The sequence below is a fragment of the Palaemon carinicauda genome, chromosome 31 (genome assembly GCF_036898095.1).
Source record: "Palaemon carinicauda isolate YSFRI2023 chromosome 31, ASM3689809v2, whole genome shotgun sequence".
Lineage (NCBI taxonomy): Eukaryota > Metazoa > Arthropoda > Malacostraca > Decapoda > Palaemonidae > Palaemon > Palaemon carinicauda.
Window position 1 is genome coordinate 10713403 of NC_090755.1, and position 16951 is coordinate 10730353.

General features: G+C 41.5%; 1 protein-coding gene across 1 annotated transcript in view; it reads right to left on the reverse strand.

The window, feature by feature from the left end:
- The window catches only part of LOC137624269 (uncharacterized), a 148365-nt gene that overhangs the window by 120873 nt on the left and 10541 nt on the right, over nt 1-16951 (reverse strand). Inside the window, 1 exon segment of the mRNA XM_068354807.1 lies at nt 7906-8170. Within this exon segment, the coding sequence (XP_068210908.1) occupies nt 7906-8170 (265 nt within the window).

Genomic DNA, 16951 nt, shown 5'->3' on the forward strand with positions numbered 1-16951 from the left:
CTGACTTCGGAGTGTCCATTTTGAAGTCCGTCTTCTTGATGAACTTGAGAGCCGACAGATCTATAAACGGTCTCCACCCCCCGGTCGCTTTTTCTACCAGGAACAAGCGACTGTAGAAACCTGGCCCTGGGAGAAGGACTTCTTCCATGGCACCCTTCTCTAACATGGAGGATACCTCCTCTTGAAGGGCGGTCCTCTTTAACGGATCTTTGGGAGCTAGCCATTCCGCCCGGCTGGCCGGGATAAGAGGGGGTGGTTCTGTTAAGAACGGAAGTCTGTAGCCCTCCTTTAGTATGGACACTGTCCAAGGCTCTGCTCCCTGAGCCTTCCATGCTTGCCAATGAAGTCTGAGGCATCCCCCTACCCGAGGCTTGGGCGGGAATAGGGGGCCTCCCACTCTATCTTCTTCTGGAGGAGCGGCCTGATCTGCCTCTCCTAGAGGCAGAGTAACCCGACCTGAAGGAGCTTGAGCTCCCCTGCGGGGGGGCTGATGCGTTGCGGACCAGGAGGAAGAGGGAGCCTCTCTCCTCGTAGTGCTGGGAGAGGCTTGGGACGTCGCGGCACTATCCGAGACGGACCTCTTGTAGGGCGGTCTCCTAGAAGGCGTAGGTCTGGGGATGTTAGACTCCTTCTTCGAGACCTTCTCCATGATGGCCTTTAGTTCCTTCAGGGGAAACAAGGACTCTCCCCACAAGGGTAAGCTCCGTATGGCCCGCGCTTCCCTGTCTGGTACCTTCCGGGACACCTTCGTCAGTACGGTGTCTCTCTTACGGAGTACAGTGAACCCTCGCTACTTCGCGGTTCGACCATCGCGGATTCACCACTTCGCGGATTTTTTTCATAACCCATGTCTATACATATATTGCGGATTTTCCGGAAATATCGAAAATACCGCGATGTGACCGATGGTGCGAGATTGGAGAAAGTAAGGAAAATTGAATCATGATTGATTTTCAATATAAATGAAACTTTGAGGAGCAACAAAGATATCATTTGTTAGAGAGATAGAGAGAGGTAAGGAATGGGAGGTAGTGAAAAGTAGCCCACAGAGAGAGAGAGAGAGAGGTAGAGAGAGAGAGAGAGAGAGAGAGAGAGAGAGAGAGAGAGAGAGAGAGAGAGAGAGAGAGAGAGAGAGAGAGAGAGAGAGAGAGAGATAGGTAGAGAGAGAGAGAGAGAGAGAGATAGAGGGGGGTTTAAATGTAATAAACAAAAAAATTTGATAGGTTATAACACATTGGTGCTTATGTAATATCAACTGTATACTGTAGACGGTTTGAATAAGTTAAGAAATGGTATAAATGATACTTTGTTAGTGTATTCGTACACACTCAAGAGCGGCAGCTAGATGACAGCTGATCTAATCACAGCCAAAAGTAAAAAAAAAAAAAAAGTCAACAATACTCGATTTTTAAAACACACCCGAAATTTAAAAACAAAAGTACACGCTTTCTTAATGTGCAATTAACTATTTAAAGAGTGGCAATTTTCTAGAATAAAATGATATTTCCCAAAAAATAGTGGTTTGCTGATGAAATCGGATGCCCTATTTTTGGCTATGATTGAAATGGATGTAGACTCGGCCTAATTATTTCATTTCGTATTTAATTGACACTAAGAAAACTAATTTTAGTTTCTTCATCTAAATGTAAGTATTGTATAACACGAAGAGAGAGAGAGAGAGAGAGAGAGAGAGAGAGAGAGAGAGAGAGAGAGAGAGAGAGAGAGAGAGAGATGAATCAGCTGTTGTAATCAAATGGTGTGTTTTGTTTCGTGAGAATTTCATCGCCACGACTTTAACAACAACATACTGTACTGAACTTTACAGTATTATACAGACTACTGTAATATGATAAAGTAAAATATTTGTAATCTATTTTATATGAAATGGGGCTATTTTTGTTTTGTTTAAAATTTACATTTACGTATGTAAAACAACTCTCTCTCTCTCTCTCTCTCTCTCTCTCTCTCTCTCTCTCTCTCTCTCTCTCTCATAGATTGTTTTCCTGCTTTGCTACATATGTATGATTTTATATAGATACGGTAAATAATATTTGTAATAACATATTTTATAAAAGCTTTTACTGTAATATCATTATTTATCACTTTCATCATGCGGGTTAAATTCCTTAGTTTGTTTACTGAGCGTACTTTATGACGCCGTCGTTTCAGGCGGCGTCATAAAGAAAAAAATTTCATTTGGAAGTCCTAAGAAAAATTAAGTAAAGCATTAGTAATAACCAAATCAACATACTGTACTGAATAATCAATATAATTGATGCAAAAACTAACATATAAACAGATGTGTAAATGCGTTTGTTTCTTCATTATGATCAGAGATAAAACGTAAACAAAACATTGGTTGCCATTTTTTATCGTGCTTTTTGGCGTGTTTAGGAAACGCATGATATAAAGTCGCCTTTAATATTTGTGCCTGTTTTAGTTTAGGGTACTGTATTACATGCATTAAGTGTTCTGTACATTAAAGGGTAGTTTGTTAACAGTACTACGTACAAGGGAAGGTTTTAAAAGTCTGAATATACATGTTACATAAATAGGTAAATATGGTGTTTCTACTTCGCGGATTTTCACCTATCGCAGCCGCGTCTGGAACCTATCTACCGCGATAAACGAGGGTTCACTGTACCCAGTTAGCCGTCAGAGCGAGCAACTGATAAGTTAAAAACTTAAGGGTTTTACCCCCGGAGGTAATAAGGTCTCTCAGGAGGCCTTGCTGGTCAGAGTCCGCGGGGTCGAACGAGGCTCGTACCCCTACCAAAGTGAAAGCCCACCAGTCCAGCCAAGAGGAGACGTTCACCAAATCTCTCGACATTTCCTTCATCATGGAGGCTTCTGCTGGCGAGAAACAGACCGGGGCCGAAGAGGCCCTATCGTCTGAGACGCCCTGACTCAGGATGTCGATGGACGACTCCACCTTACAGGGGCCTGGGCGACGCCCCGCTGGCACATAAACCTTGCCTTGGGTTCTGAGGCCCTGGAGCAATTTCGAGGAACTCTGGGTTTTGGGGGCTCGGCATTACTAGCCACCACCTCGTCCACATACTCCTGCCTTAGGACCAGATCTCGGGCTAGAGGAAGCGCTAGAGACGTCTTAGGTTGGGTAGGAGTCTGCACAATTCTCAATAGGCTTGACCTCCAGTAACCCCCGTCTGTAGCTGTAGGTTCCTCGATTTTGTGGTGCCTTCTGACAAGGCCAACCACCCTCCTATAGGCAGAGTCCTCCGTTGGTGAACCCTCCCCACCGTCAGCCGACGTCTCGGCTTGGGGCCGGGGAGCTGGGTTACCGGGCACGCTGACTGGACATCTAGCTCTTGGTGCCAGGGGCGCCGTCCTACCGAGGTACTGCATCTCATCTGCGGGGACGTCCGCACCAGGGGCCTGGGTTAACGCAGGCATCGCTGGTTCAGCGGGGACTCTCGTCCGCCCTAGGGCTCTGGGTGCCGAGGACGCGGTTCCCGTGGGCTGACCCGACAGCGGGAACCGTTCCTTCCGACCTGAAGCCCGCACCAGCTGGGATGGTTCGGGCAGGCCGCCCGACGAGAAGCGTGTTTCCCCCCGCTGGGCGGGGTGAACCGGAGGCTTCGAGGACTTATGCCTTCTTGTAAGGTCCTTCCCGCGAGCTAGGTCGCGAGGGTCAAGGTTGTGTTTTGAGGACGGCATCCTTGGCGAACACTCTCTGGACCGGCGGTCCGGGGAACAAAGCACCTTTGAGTCCTGGGGTACAAAGACCCAGGCGCCATCAGGAGACCTACTCCTATACTTACGCCCTCGTGAGTGGGAGCGCTTGCTACTATAACGGGAGAGCGGCCTCGAACGGGAACGCTCGCTCCTGGACCGCTCCCTCCGACGACGGTGTTTTACCCTGACTTCCTCCTCCGCCGAGGAATAAACGTTCAACGAACCCGACGACACTGTGCTTATCGCATGTCGGCCGGTAGCGGGGGACTTCTTCGGGCGTTGAACGTCAGAGGTCGACGGCTGGAGGAAATCTTCGGGGACTTCCGTGAGGGGGGCCGGGAACGACTCAAAGCGTTCCATGCCAGGGAGCCAGGGGTCCAGGGCCACTCCCATCCTTAAGGGTGACCTACCCGGCGTCTTCGGAAGCCTCCAACCGAAGGCATTGTTACCCGAAGGTCGTAATTTCTTCTGGTTGTCTTCGCCTAACGATGATCCAGAAGCACAGGCCCACGAGGGCGGCGAAGATACAGACACCGCGTTACTACCCCACAAGGGGTCATCGGAGGACGCGTGCTCCCCCAGCACAAGGGCCGACTCTCCGGACGCACTACTGGGTTCTTCACTAGCCCTAGAAGGGCCCGCAATCGGCACTGCACTTTCACTAGGCTCCTGGGAAAGGACGCCTTGTTCTTTTTCTACACCAGACTTACCTCGTCCCCTACTCTGTGTAGGGGACGGCGAAACAGAGGCCCCGTCGGACCGCTCACTGGGTGATGGTAGCGGCAAAGAAACACTAGCTTTCCTGGGGGAACGTTTCGCCGATTTCCTCTTTTTCGTACCGTACCATACCCACTGGATATCGCTCCAGTCTACACACTCGGGGCACGTATCTGCTGACGAACAAACCCTTCCCCTACAGGAGGAGCAAAGGGAGTGAGGATCCACTTCAGGCTTGGAGAGAAACGCTCCACACGATTTACCGGCTCTAGGCCCCGGACAACGGCGGATTTGCTCCATAATGCACACAACGCAAGACACAAGCACGAAGGGAATCAATGAAAACACTGGGTAAGCACACGGGTGGAAGGTGAACACACAGGAACACCCTGGAAAAGTACACTAGAAAACACAAGTTACCACGCGGGGAACACGTGGGGCACTAGAATACACACAAAGGATCGATAGAGAACGAGGGCGACGTGATCACGCGTCGCGACCAGAGAACTTACTGGTGAAGCTGACCCGGCCGAGCATCGACCTACGATAAGCCTACCCTCGGGGCACATTCCTTAATGCTGGGGGTAGGCCTCCTTAGAAAGCGGGATGGGGGTAATCTACACAAAACTCTGGTCGTTAGAGAGGAGGTTACTAGTAACTCCTAAGAAAGTAGTTCGAGGTAAGTATTCGTGTTGGAACAAATGACAAATTCATAGATAATTTGTATTTTTCCTAACTATACAAATCTTAGCTATTTATTAGGGGTATTACTTTCCGCTGCGGAGGCATAAAAACAATTAGAATAGCGCCAAGGAACGGGATGTGGGGGCTGGGAACCCCCTCTCCTGTATTATAATCATGTGACATATCAAAGAGGTGGAGCTGCGGGGAGAGTGACTGCTCCCCGCACTCTAGTTTTGGGGTGTTTGAATGTGCGTGGATGTAGTACGATAAAGAGTAAAAGAAGTGAGATTGGAAGTATGTTTAAGAATACAAGGATGAATATATTGGCTTTGTGTGAGACTAAGATAAAAGGGAAAGGTGAAGTGATGTTTGGTGAAATGTCTGGTAGTGTCTGGGATTGAAAGGGGGAAGAGCAAGAGAAGGTGTGCCTTTATTGCTGAGTGAATGGATGACAGGTAAAGTAGTGGAATGGAAGGAATTATCATCTAGGTTAATGTGGGTAAGGGTTAGGTTGGGTAGGGAATGTTGGACTTTTGTCAGTGCGTATGGGCCAAGTTGTGAGAAAAATGAAGAAAAGCGGAATGAGTTCCGGAAGGAAATAACTAGGTGTGTAGAAGGCCTGGGTAGGAGGAATTATGTAGTTGTCATGGGTGACTTAAATGCTAGAGTGGGCGCTGGAGGTGACTTAAATGCTAGAGTGGGCACTGGAGAGGTAGGTGTCATTGGGAAGTATGGCGTACCAGGTGAAAATGAGTGTGGTGAGAGACTGGTAGATATGTGTGTTGAGCAAGAGATGGTGATAAGTTCTAGGAATCTAGATTTTTCAAAAAGAAAGATAAAAACAAGTATACATGGGTAAGAGTGGCAGAAAGGGTGTTAATGGATTGTGTTGATAACTAAAAGAATGTTTGGAAGACTGAAAAACGTGCACGTATTTAGGGGTATGGTTAATGGTATGTCTGATAATTTTTCAGTGGAAGGAAAATTAGTTGTAGCAAAAGAGTGGGGGAATAGAGTAGGTGGATGTAAAAGGGAGCTAGTGAAGATTGAAGAGCTAATAAACCGGAGGTAAAAAGAAAATATCAAGAAAAGTTGAACATGACATATGACAAAGTGAAAGTAAGAGAAACTGGTAATTTAGAGGAGTTGAAGTTAGTAAAAGAAAATTTTGTTGGGATTGAAAGTGATGTTTGCAGCAAGAAGTTTGTTGGAGGCAGCATGAGGAAGGGCAATGAATGGTGGCATGAAGAAGTGAAAGTAAAAGTGGAAGAGAAAAAGAGGGCTTTTGAAGAATGGCTGCAAAGTAATAGTGTAGAGAAGTATGAAAGATATAGAGAAAAGTGTGAAAGTAAAGTGCAAGGTAAGTGAGGCAAGGAGGGCAGCTGACCTGAGGTGAGGTCAGGGATTGGGTGATTCATATGAAGAGAATAAGAAGTTTGGAAAAGAAGTGAAAAGAGTAAGGAAGGCTAGTTCAAGAATTGAAGAGGCAGTGAAATATGGAAATGGAAGGTTGTTAAAAGGAGAGGAGGCAAGGAAAAGGTGGGCGGAGTATTTTGAAAGTTTACTGAATGTTGAGGATAATAGGGAGGCAGATATAACTGCTGTTGCAGGTGTTGAGGTGCCGGTGATGGGAGATGAGAATGAGAGAGAGAGATTACAAGAGGAAGAGATTGTACCACTAAACAAGGGTAAGGGAGATGTGCATGAGTGTTGTAATTCAAGAGGTATTAGTTTGTTGAGTGTAGTTGGAAAAGTGTATGGTAGAGTACTGATTAATAGGATTAAGGATAAAACAGAGAATGCATTCTTAGAAGTACAGGGTGGTTTTAGAACAGGTAGAGGTTGTATGAATCAGATTTTTACAGTTAGGCAGATATGCGAGAAATATTTAGCAAAAGGTAAGGAGGTGTATGTTGCGTTTACGGATCTGGAGAAAGCGTATGATAGAGTTGATAGGGAAGCAATGTGGAATGTGATGAGGTTATATGGAGTTGGTGGAAGGTTGTTGCAAGCAGTGAAATGTTTCTACAAAGGTAGTAAAGCATGTGTTAGGATGTTAACAGAAAATATTGTTATTCCTATTTCACCCCAGGAACTGCGTTTAACCTCTTATGAACAACACGTTAAATATGGATTCTGGGGTAGGGGAGGGCACTGGACACTCTAAAACTTTTAGGAGTAGTCCAGGGCACGTGCCTGCCACTGCACCGGAGGCCTTGACCTACATTTGGGATCCAAGGATGACTGTGAACAGTAATAACGCCCCACCCCCCACAAGAGGTACGAGGGAGTGAAGATCAACAGCCAGTTTCCAACCCTAATAAGGTTGCACAGTCCCCCTTTCCCCTGGCAAACATCATCATCTTGCTTCCACTCAATTGCAACCAATCATTCACTTCTTGAAGAGTAAAAGAGATCAGGTAGTTTGATATAAGGAGCATTGTCTTATACATCAGTCAATGACAGCGACTCTTTGCCCACCCCCTATCCAACTGGATAACCATTTTCTATCAAAATTTTAATGAGCGATTACAGCTGTTGAAACGCTATCCTTAATCAAAGGACCAGGGTTTGTATGCCACATTAGAACAAATAACTATACAGAAGCTTCCTCCAGTTTAGCAGATTCAGTTGAGTGAATTTTCAATGTATAGTATATGTTTTCATAAAGGTATCAATAGTTCAACAATGGATAATCAAGTAAATGCTTTGGGAATCGGCAGGGAAGAAGGTTGTCTGTACTGTACCTTTAAAGTGCAAAGTAAACCTACTTATGAATAAATAAAAAGGAAAGGTTTCCATACTTACTTAGAACCTTATTATTCCCTAATCCTTCTGGTACAACTCGCGCTTCTGGAAAATTCAATTTGGAAGAGACTGGCTTTTCCTCTTCTTCTGTCCAAGACAAGTCCTGATGTTGCTCAATTGGTTCCTCTTTTACGATAGAAAATGCTTCTTCTTTCATTTCCTCCTCTGACCAAGCTCGTATAGAGGATAAATCAAGTTCTTCTTTCTTGATGCATCCTGAGTCCATGGCTGAATCTGCATCACACTTTTCTTCAGCACTTTGGTCCTGTGAGAAAATAAATAGCGTTAATGAATCAGTATTCACATTCCATTTTAGGACTGTTATTAGAGTAGATCTTTTACATGTGCAAAACACCAAATCTTAAAAGTAATTTGTATTTCTCCTAACTATACAAACCCAAGTCATTCAAAAGGAGTATGCTTTCAGCCTGGGAGCAACTTTGGCCGTTTAAAATCACAATGTGTCGGTAGTTATTGGCAGGTAGTAGGGAAGGCAACCCCCCCCCCACCCAGTACACTGAGTAGCCACTTACACATTCACTTAGGGTTAAGGCAGGGAGTGACTCTTTAAAAAGACTTACGTAACGTAGGTATAGTTGAGAAAACTATATATTACCAGGTACTTTTAAAAATTGTGATTTGTTCCTACAAGAACAGACACATTAGTCTTTTAATAGGTCTTTTCTCCTTAAGAGGGAGGAAGCTACTGTACTTTAGCCAAATTGGCTCCTTTAAAATCCAGGAATTTCAATACACCCGCACCAGATAGAGAGTTGGAAGTGTTGACTACCACCACCTCCCGATACTTGAGAGTAGATTCCCACAGCACGGGATAGGTTTCCGTCTCCTGACAGAAAATCGAGGAAAACCCCATATCCTCGGAGGGATATGTTACAAAAAATGGCCATCATCCACTTCACAAGGAGGATGGTGGATATTCTACAACTGATGTTTATACAATAACTCCTTGATATGTAAGCTAACCCACACCAAAACTCGATCCAAAAAATTAAGGAACGACGGCTGCACCCACAGAGAGGGGAAGGAAAAAAGCAAAAGGGGCTAGACACGCCACCTCTAATCCAAGACCAAAATTGCAACCGTTACCTTAGACGAAATGCTTCTTGACATAGAGGGGGACATGGCTAAAAAATGGGAAGGAAATTCACATTTTATAGCAGGCCGGATGTCCTGGCGATTAATATACAAAGGCTCCTACAGACTAAACAGACGGGTAAATAGTACACACGTTTAACAATGGGAGGAGTTGTAGCTTCGCACTCTAAACTCTGTTTGAACAGGGACTTAGCTTCCATTTCCCATTATCAGACCAAAGATATCAAATGCATTTCTACTGTATTATAATGATTAGAGCTGTAATTATATTATATACTGTATTCCATTATTGAAAACAAATAACAGAGGCCAGTATATAAAACTTTGGGCTCTATTCTGCTCAAATAAGAACTTACGAAGAACCCCCATCTGGTTTTTTTCTGACTACCAGGTGGAAGGAGGCTCCTGCGGCCTGTGCTAAGATGACAAAAGGGGCAAAATGGGAATTTCTTTTTAAAATCTGTAACTTCGTTAATAGAGGTTTCTGCTGGTAGTACACAGGACCCAAAATAGTGTATTTGCAAAGATCTATTAGATTTTCAGTTCCAATGTCCTAATATTGTTTTTTTTTTTTTTTTACACAAACACAACTTTCCCAAAACCATTTTACTACAATGGCTCCTAATAATAACCCAGATATTTAAATCTAAGTTCTTATAATTCATAATCAACGTCAAAATAGAAGCCCATGGGACTAATGTGCACAGAAAAACATGTTCCGCTTGCCAAAACATAGGAGCAGTGATGTTTAATCGAGAGCAAAGCCAGCATACGCAAAAATTAAAAAAACCAGTAAATTTTTATATTAAAATTCTTTAATGGCTTTAAAAAGCAGATATCTGGTGTGATTATAGTATTAAGAGTTATGGTGGGTCAACTACCTAGTAATAGTACAAAACATGACTCTCCACCTCATTCTATGGAGTTGTTCATGCAGTATACAGACAGTCCCCAACTAACGAACACAATATACCCCGAGAGTCTGTTCGTAATGCGGATTGTTCGTAAGTCGTTAGTGTTAAATTTTGGTCTAGGGTAAGCGTAACCTAACTCAGATGTCTACGATTTTCAGCCGTAGAAGTCAACAAATAGCCCCATTTCATATAAAATAGGTTATTACAAATATTTTACTTTATCATAATACAGTAGTCTGTATAATACTGTAAAGTTCAGTACAGTATGTTGTTGTTAGTCGTGGTGATCAATTTCTCACGAAACAAAAACACAGCATTCGATTACAACAGCTGATTCATTCCCCCCCTCTCTCTCTCTCTCTCTCTCTCTCTCTCTCTCTCTCTCTCTCTCTCTCTCTCTCTCTCTCTCTCTCTCTCTCTCGTGTTATACAATACTTACATATAGATTAAGAAACTAAAATTAGTTTAATTCTTAGTGTCAATTAAATACGAAACGAAAAAAATATGCCGAGTCTACATCCATTTCAATTGTAGCTAAAAATACGGCATCCGACTTCATCAGCAAACCACTATTTTTTGGGAAACATTTTAATCTAGAAAATTGCTACCCTTTAAATAGTTAATTGCACATTAAGAAAGCGTGTACTTTTGTTTTTAAATTCTGGGTGTGTTTTAAAAATCGAGTACTGTTGACTTCTTTTTGTTTTACTTTTGTCTGTGATCAGATCAGCTGACGTCTAGCTGCCGCTCTTGAGAGCGTACGAATACACTAACAAAGTATCGTTTATACCTTTTCTTAACTTATTCAAACCGTCTATACAGTTAAGAATTATCGTAAATTATCATTCTGTCATTAGCGGAAGTTTGTTATTGATGATTAAACGCCCCCCCCCCCAAAAAAAAAAAAGTTTTCCTACTTTGCTACGTATGTAGGATTTTATATAGATACGGTAAATAATATTTGTAATAACATATTTACTAAAAGCTTTTAATATCATTATTTATCACTTTCATCATGCATGTTTAATTCCTTCGTTTGTTTATTATGATGGAAGGTTTTCGTAACACGGATGTTCGTATCTTGGGGAGCGTCTGCATATCAAACCACAAATACCTCCATAAAGAATTGAGCTAATATTTTATTGGTTTCTGTTTTGAGGTACGGTATTCTCGCTTCACTCACGATTAAACATTGTATCGTTGCTACTATGGGTGAATATATGATACTGTACACTAATTTCTAGAGAAACTGGAATTCGCAAAGAGAAATGGACGAGTGCTGGCTAGTTTGGTATTTTTCTGTGTTCAATAGGGGCTAGGGAGCTTTCTGTGCATTTACAATGACGTATTAGTCAGGTGGTTCTTCTAAACTAATTAATGGCTTGCAAGTACTTCTTATTAAGTTCCCGGATGTTGTTCTACAACGGCCGTTTCTTCATCACCTTCCCCTTCAGTTTCAAATTAACCACCATCACGTAAAAGACGTCTCCACGAGGGAACTTAAGGGAAGTACGTCAATCTATTTCAAAATTTAGTGTAATTTTATTTATGGCAGCAATTGATTATGGCGGAAAAGCTCTCTGTGTAGTTTAAGGCTTTTGTTCATGTGAAATTAAAAAATAATAGCGAAATTATGCCTCAAAGGTCCGATTATGACTTCATCTTTAATTTTAGAGAAGGCCAGCACATTTTATACTGCAAAGGTTCTGTAAAGACCCCCCCCCCCAAAAAAAAAAGGAGACTGTGTCAATCATAAGGTAAGGAATTAATTTAAGATTTAGTTTTTCATAATCTAAGGAATTATTTGTGATTTACTTTTAGTTTGTGACCTGGGGAGTGAGGGGTCCGACTAGTGGTTGTGACCTGAGGATGGGGGTCCACGGGGCTTGCCCACCGGCTAGGGGTTGTGACCTGGGAACGGGGTCTGGGGGGCTTGCCCCCAGCTAGGGGTTGTGACCTGGGAACTACCAGGTTGGTATTATTGTACTGTATTACAGGGCAATGTAACCTAGGAAAAAAACTACTTTTTCTTATAGAAAAAATTATGCTCTCTTCGAAAATGACACTCGTTCCTGTCGCAAATGAATAGTTTCAGAAATACATATATATCTATATCCTACGATAATGGGGGACCCCCAGTGGGAACTAGGGGTTGTGGGTGGGGAAAACATACTGGGGAAACGATGTATAATCGTAAAACAAATATTTTCTACTCTATACAATACCTTCTTGGATTTACTGTATAATAACCGGAGGAAAAGACAAAACAGTATAACTGGATAAACTATGGAGGCGCCGTTGCAAAGGCTATGTCTCAAGAAAAAATACAGTAACCAGTGCTGCCAACGTCTGATATAGATCAAATGTTAGCACACCATGCTAACATTAGCAGTGTTTTTCATTTCATTTTTCTCATTCTACTTGCTGGTTGTAGACCCTCTCGTTCGTTCGCTCGTACATAGCAGGTTTTGACCCTCTGCGCAAAAACCCCGCCTCCCTGCGCAGAAACTTTTCCTCCACCAATATGTTTCCTTCTTCTCTAACCGTGAGATGTAACTCTCGGTCTCTCTATCAGATCTGTTCAAGTCTATTACTTGATTAGTTATGTAATACCCCCGTATACATATTACTTTTGGCCCAAGAATTACTCGTTTTATTATCCTATACCGGTTAAAATCAGCTCATTTTATATTCACATTCAATATTATTTATAATTCATTCCATTTTAACTTCCTTTATTATAAAGTTTTATTTCTTTTGTTATTACTTTGTCACCCCCCAATTTCACACAAATACTTGCTCTGGACAAGTTTCCCAATCCAATTCATTCATGTTTACCCTCTAGACTCCGTTGTTTTCCCGTTAACCAATCACGAACCCATACGTATTCAAAGTTTGCACAAGGGGGTTGTCAGTTAATATTTCCCTACCCCCTCCTTTATCTCTTTAAGGCGTCTATTCATACCCCTGCCACCAAATCCTTTTCCCTGGAAACATTTGACCTAGTAAAGTGTCCGTCATTTCAAGTGAGATTTAATTTTTTGTATTTTGCGATGGAGGAAGTTACAGAAACTTGTAATGGCTGCAGTATTCCATACCTAAAAGCATTTGCTAAATTCCATGGTGATTTTTATGATTCTTCTTCCAATGTTGATAATTTCCTTAAAGCACACAATGTAATACCTCAACGTTTTCAGTGCCCCAAGTGCCGTTCCCTTCTATCTTACAGGAAAGACATTCACGTTATTTACAGCAATACCGAAACCAAGATACCTAAAACCAAAAAGAAACGTTGGTGTGGTTATACTGCTACTGGTTATAAAGGTACATTTTTTGGAAAGAGTCGTCTTACCCCTTGGAGGATATTATTATTTGCAAACCACTTTTTACATAAACATTGGCCCCACAACCATCCTCATCCTAGTCATAGGAGTTAAGCCGTCAGTCTCACCCTCCCGTGACTCGCAAGTTTCGACGTCTTTTTCATAAAGGTAAGTCATTCCTCAATAGTCATTATATGTGTTTTGTGACCGGGGAACTCCTAGGTTAGGTTCTGTGCCCTTTTTATAAATATATTGTGTAACACTTACAGTAATGGAAAAATTATTTAAAATATGTATGGAAATGTCTATCATTACTATCGCTAGTAATGTCACCGTACCGTCAACGTTGGTAACACTGTGTATCATTGGTAACGTTACTAATGTTATCGTTCGCAGTACATTGGTAAGGGAAGTGACACCGTTGAACAAGTGCTTATATTTAAGTATTTTAACACAACATATATGACAACAGTAATTATATTAAACCATCTTAACAGATAATATAAGTTTTCCTCTAGGAAATAATGTGATTAACAGGTTTTCACCTTCATTTCATCCATAATAACAGCAACCAATTCGGCAACTTAAAGTTAGTCGAATTGGTTGATCTGTTTGTTTGCGGTAGAAATGAAGGTAAAAATCGGTTAAATCACGTTATTTACGATGGGAAAACATATTTTCTGTTCGAAATCACACCCTGTAATACAATACAAATATACCGAAATGGGTGCTAAAGTTCTCATTACCAGGATTGACTACTGTAATTCCATCCACTGTAATATTACACTTTACCAATTAGGCAGATATGCGAGAAATATTTAGCAAAAGGTAAGTATGTGTATGTTGCATTTATTGATCTGGAGAAAACGTATGATAGAGTTGATAGGGAAGCAATGTGGAATGTGGTGAGGTTATATGGAGTTAGTGGAAGGTTGTTGCAAGCAGTGAAAAGTTTCGACAAAGTAGTAAAGCATGTGTTAGGATAGGAAACAAAGTGAGGATTTGTTGTACAGAAACTGGTAGACGAGAATGACCATGAATGGGAGGTAAATCAGTTGTTGTTTGCGGATGATACTGTACTGGTTGCAGACGAGGAAGAGAAGCTTGGCCGATTAGTGACAGAATTTGGAAGGGTGTGTGAAAGAAGGAAGTTGAGTTAAAATATGTAAAATAACACACCAAGTTATCAGAACCGGGAGTCCCAAATATTTAGGAGAATTGCTACATATTGCACGGCCAACAAATCATGTTGACACGAGAATAGTTACAGATGGTTTAAAACCTATCTACTGTGGGCTCTAGATCCTTTAAATATGCTGTAAGTCTTCAGGTTTTTCTTGAAAGCTGCCACATTATTGCTATTCTTGACATCCACGTCCCCTTTATATATTGTGTAAAACTTATTGAAAAATTATTTAAAATATGTATGGAAATATCTAGCATTACTATCACTAGTAATGTTACCGTACCGTTGGTAACGGTGTGTATCATTCGTATCGAGGCTAATTTTACCGTTCTCAGTAAATACCTGAGGTTTGTGTCCTGTCAACTACTAGGTTAGGTTAGGTGGGTTTGTTAGGTTCCGAGTCATCGTTGGTAACTGTGTATCATTGGTAACGTAACTAATGTTATCGTTAGGCATACATTCATGAGTGAAGTTGTTATCAGGTTATTACCAATTATCATGTATGACAAATGGCTCCATTGCCTGAAAGGGACATGGCAGGGGAGACCCCATTCACTAACTCAACATAGCCTGGTGGGGGAATTTTCTCTATATAACATGTTTAGCCTCAGCGGGGTAGGACCCACTGAGGACATGATACCCGCTGAGGACAGTAGCACTTCGGACCCTTATCGCTTCCGCGAGACTACAAAATAATTGAAGATATTAAGGATTAAGAGATGTGAACTATTTCCCTGTTGGGGCCTCTAGGTTTATTGCATCCTGCTTTTCCAACTAGGGTTGTAGCTTAGCATTTAATAATAATAATATGTTGAATGCTTTTCGAACGAGAGTAGGGTGCCCCTGCTGTACAGGACCGAAAAAGCAGCCCTTAAAGTAAATAAGTAAACCATTCTGCTAGTCGAAGTCAACCATTCCTCGAAACTCACAATGAACATTCAAAATATTTAGGAGTAATCTCGTGAAACAACCATCTGTACATGGCGAGCACCTACCTGTTTCATCGTGGTCGAAGAAATAAAAGTTTCGCCACTATTTCGTTTCCTTTTTGGAGTGTTATGAATCAGAATTTCCTCATTACATAAGCGTCTACGTCCTCCCGAAGGCCCTTGGCTATCCGCCCACTGTTGGTCATCCATAATCAAAGGGGATAAAGTGTAAATAATAGCAAAAACATGAAGTTACTACCAAACAAACGGTTCCAAGCGAAGCGGCGTGTGAAGAAGAAAGAATGAAAAGCGCCGCGCGGGACCCTAGGCGGGATGCTAGAGCGCCTCTGATTGGCTGAGATCGCTGATTGGTCGAAAAGTAAACAAGAATTAGTAAGGCGCATTCCCATTGGCTGCAGCCTGTGTGTCTGGTATGTGTGCGTGCGTGTGTGTGTGATGAGTACTCAATACATTATAATAATAATATAATAATAATAATAATAGTAATAATAATAAATTTCATTGGACAGAAAATAAATTACATTAATAATATTTACAAAAATTCAAAAGGAAATTACTATATTTGAAAAAAGAAAACAGAAGAAATAAAAATGGATAAAAATAAAAAACTCTGGGAAAATATTAAGGAACAGACAGAAAGCCCATGGCAAAGTTATACAACTTTATGGACAAGGAACTAAGCTAATTAAGGAAAAAACAAAGAGGAATTAGTCAAATACTGGAAAACTGTATATTGTAAGCACGAAAATAAAATAGACTCAGTTTGGAATGAAGAAAAACAGATAGAATATGAAAATGAAATAGCGCATCAGAAAGACATCACAAAAATAGATGAATATATCCCGGACATACTTAGGGAACACTATGACCTTGCAATGGTAATAAAAGGGAAAATGAAAAATCCAAAAATCACGGTAGAAAAAGTAAATAATTGCCTGGGAAAACTAAAGGCCAAAAAAGAAAAAAAAAAAAAAGGCGGCAGGACCAGATGGCCTAAAACCCGAGCTCTATAAGGCACTAAGAAAAAGAAAAATATGTCTTGAAACCTTACAGAAATGTTATCAAAATGCGTTGGACGAAAAAGAAAAACCAATTATGTGGAAGAAGTCAAGAACAAAGATGGTTGAAAAGAAAAGAAGACCAATGGCAAAAGATCTAAGACCCATAGCTCTATTAAAAATTTCTTATAAAATATTCATGATGATGGTGAAAGAGGAAATAGAAAATCACATAAGAATGAATGAAGAAGACAATGAATGTCAAGCAGGATTTACAGGTGGAGGCAGGATAGAGGATAATATCTTTATATTACAGTATTGTGTGGAAGAGAGCTATAGTAACAAGAGACCCCTAATAGTAACCGCGATAGACTTTAGTAAAGCATTTGACTCTGTAAAAAGGGAGGTATTAATAGAAGTTTTAAAAGAATATAAAATTAACACCAAAATCATAAGTGCAATTGCAAATATTTATCAAGGAGATACTACGGGCATTGACTTAGGAGAAGGTATAGAACAAGAAATGGAGGTTACGAGTGGAATTAAACAGGGTTGCACA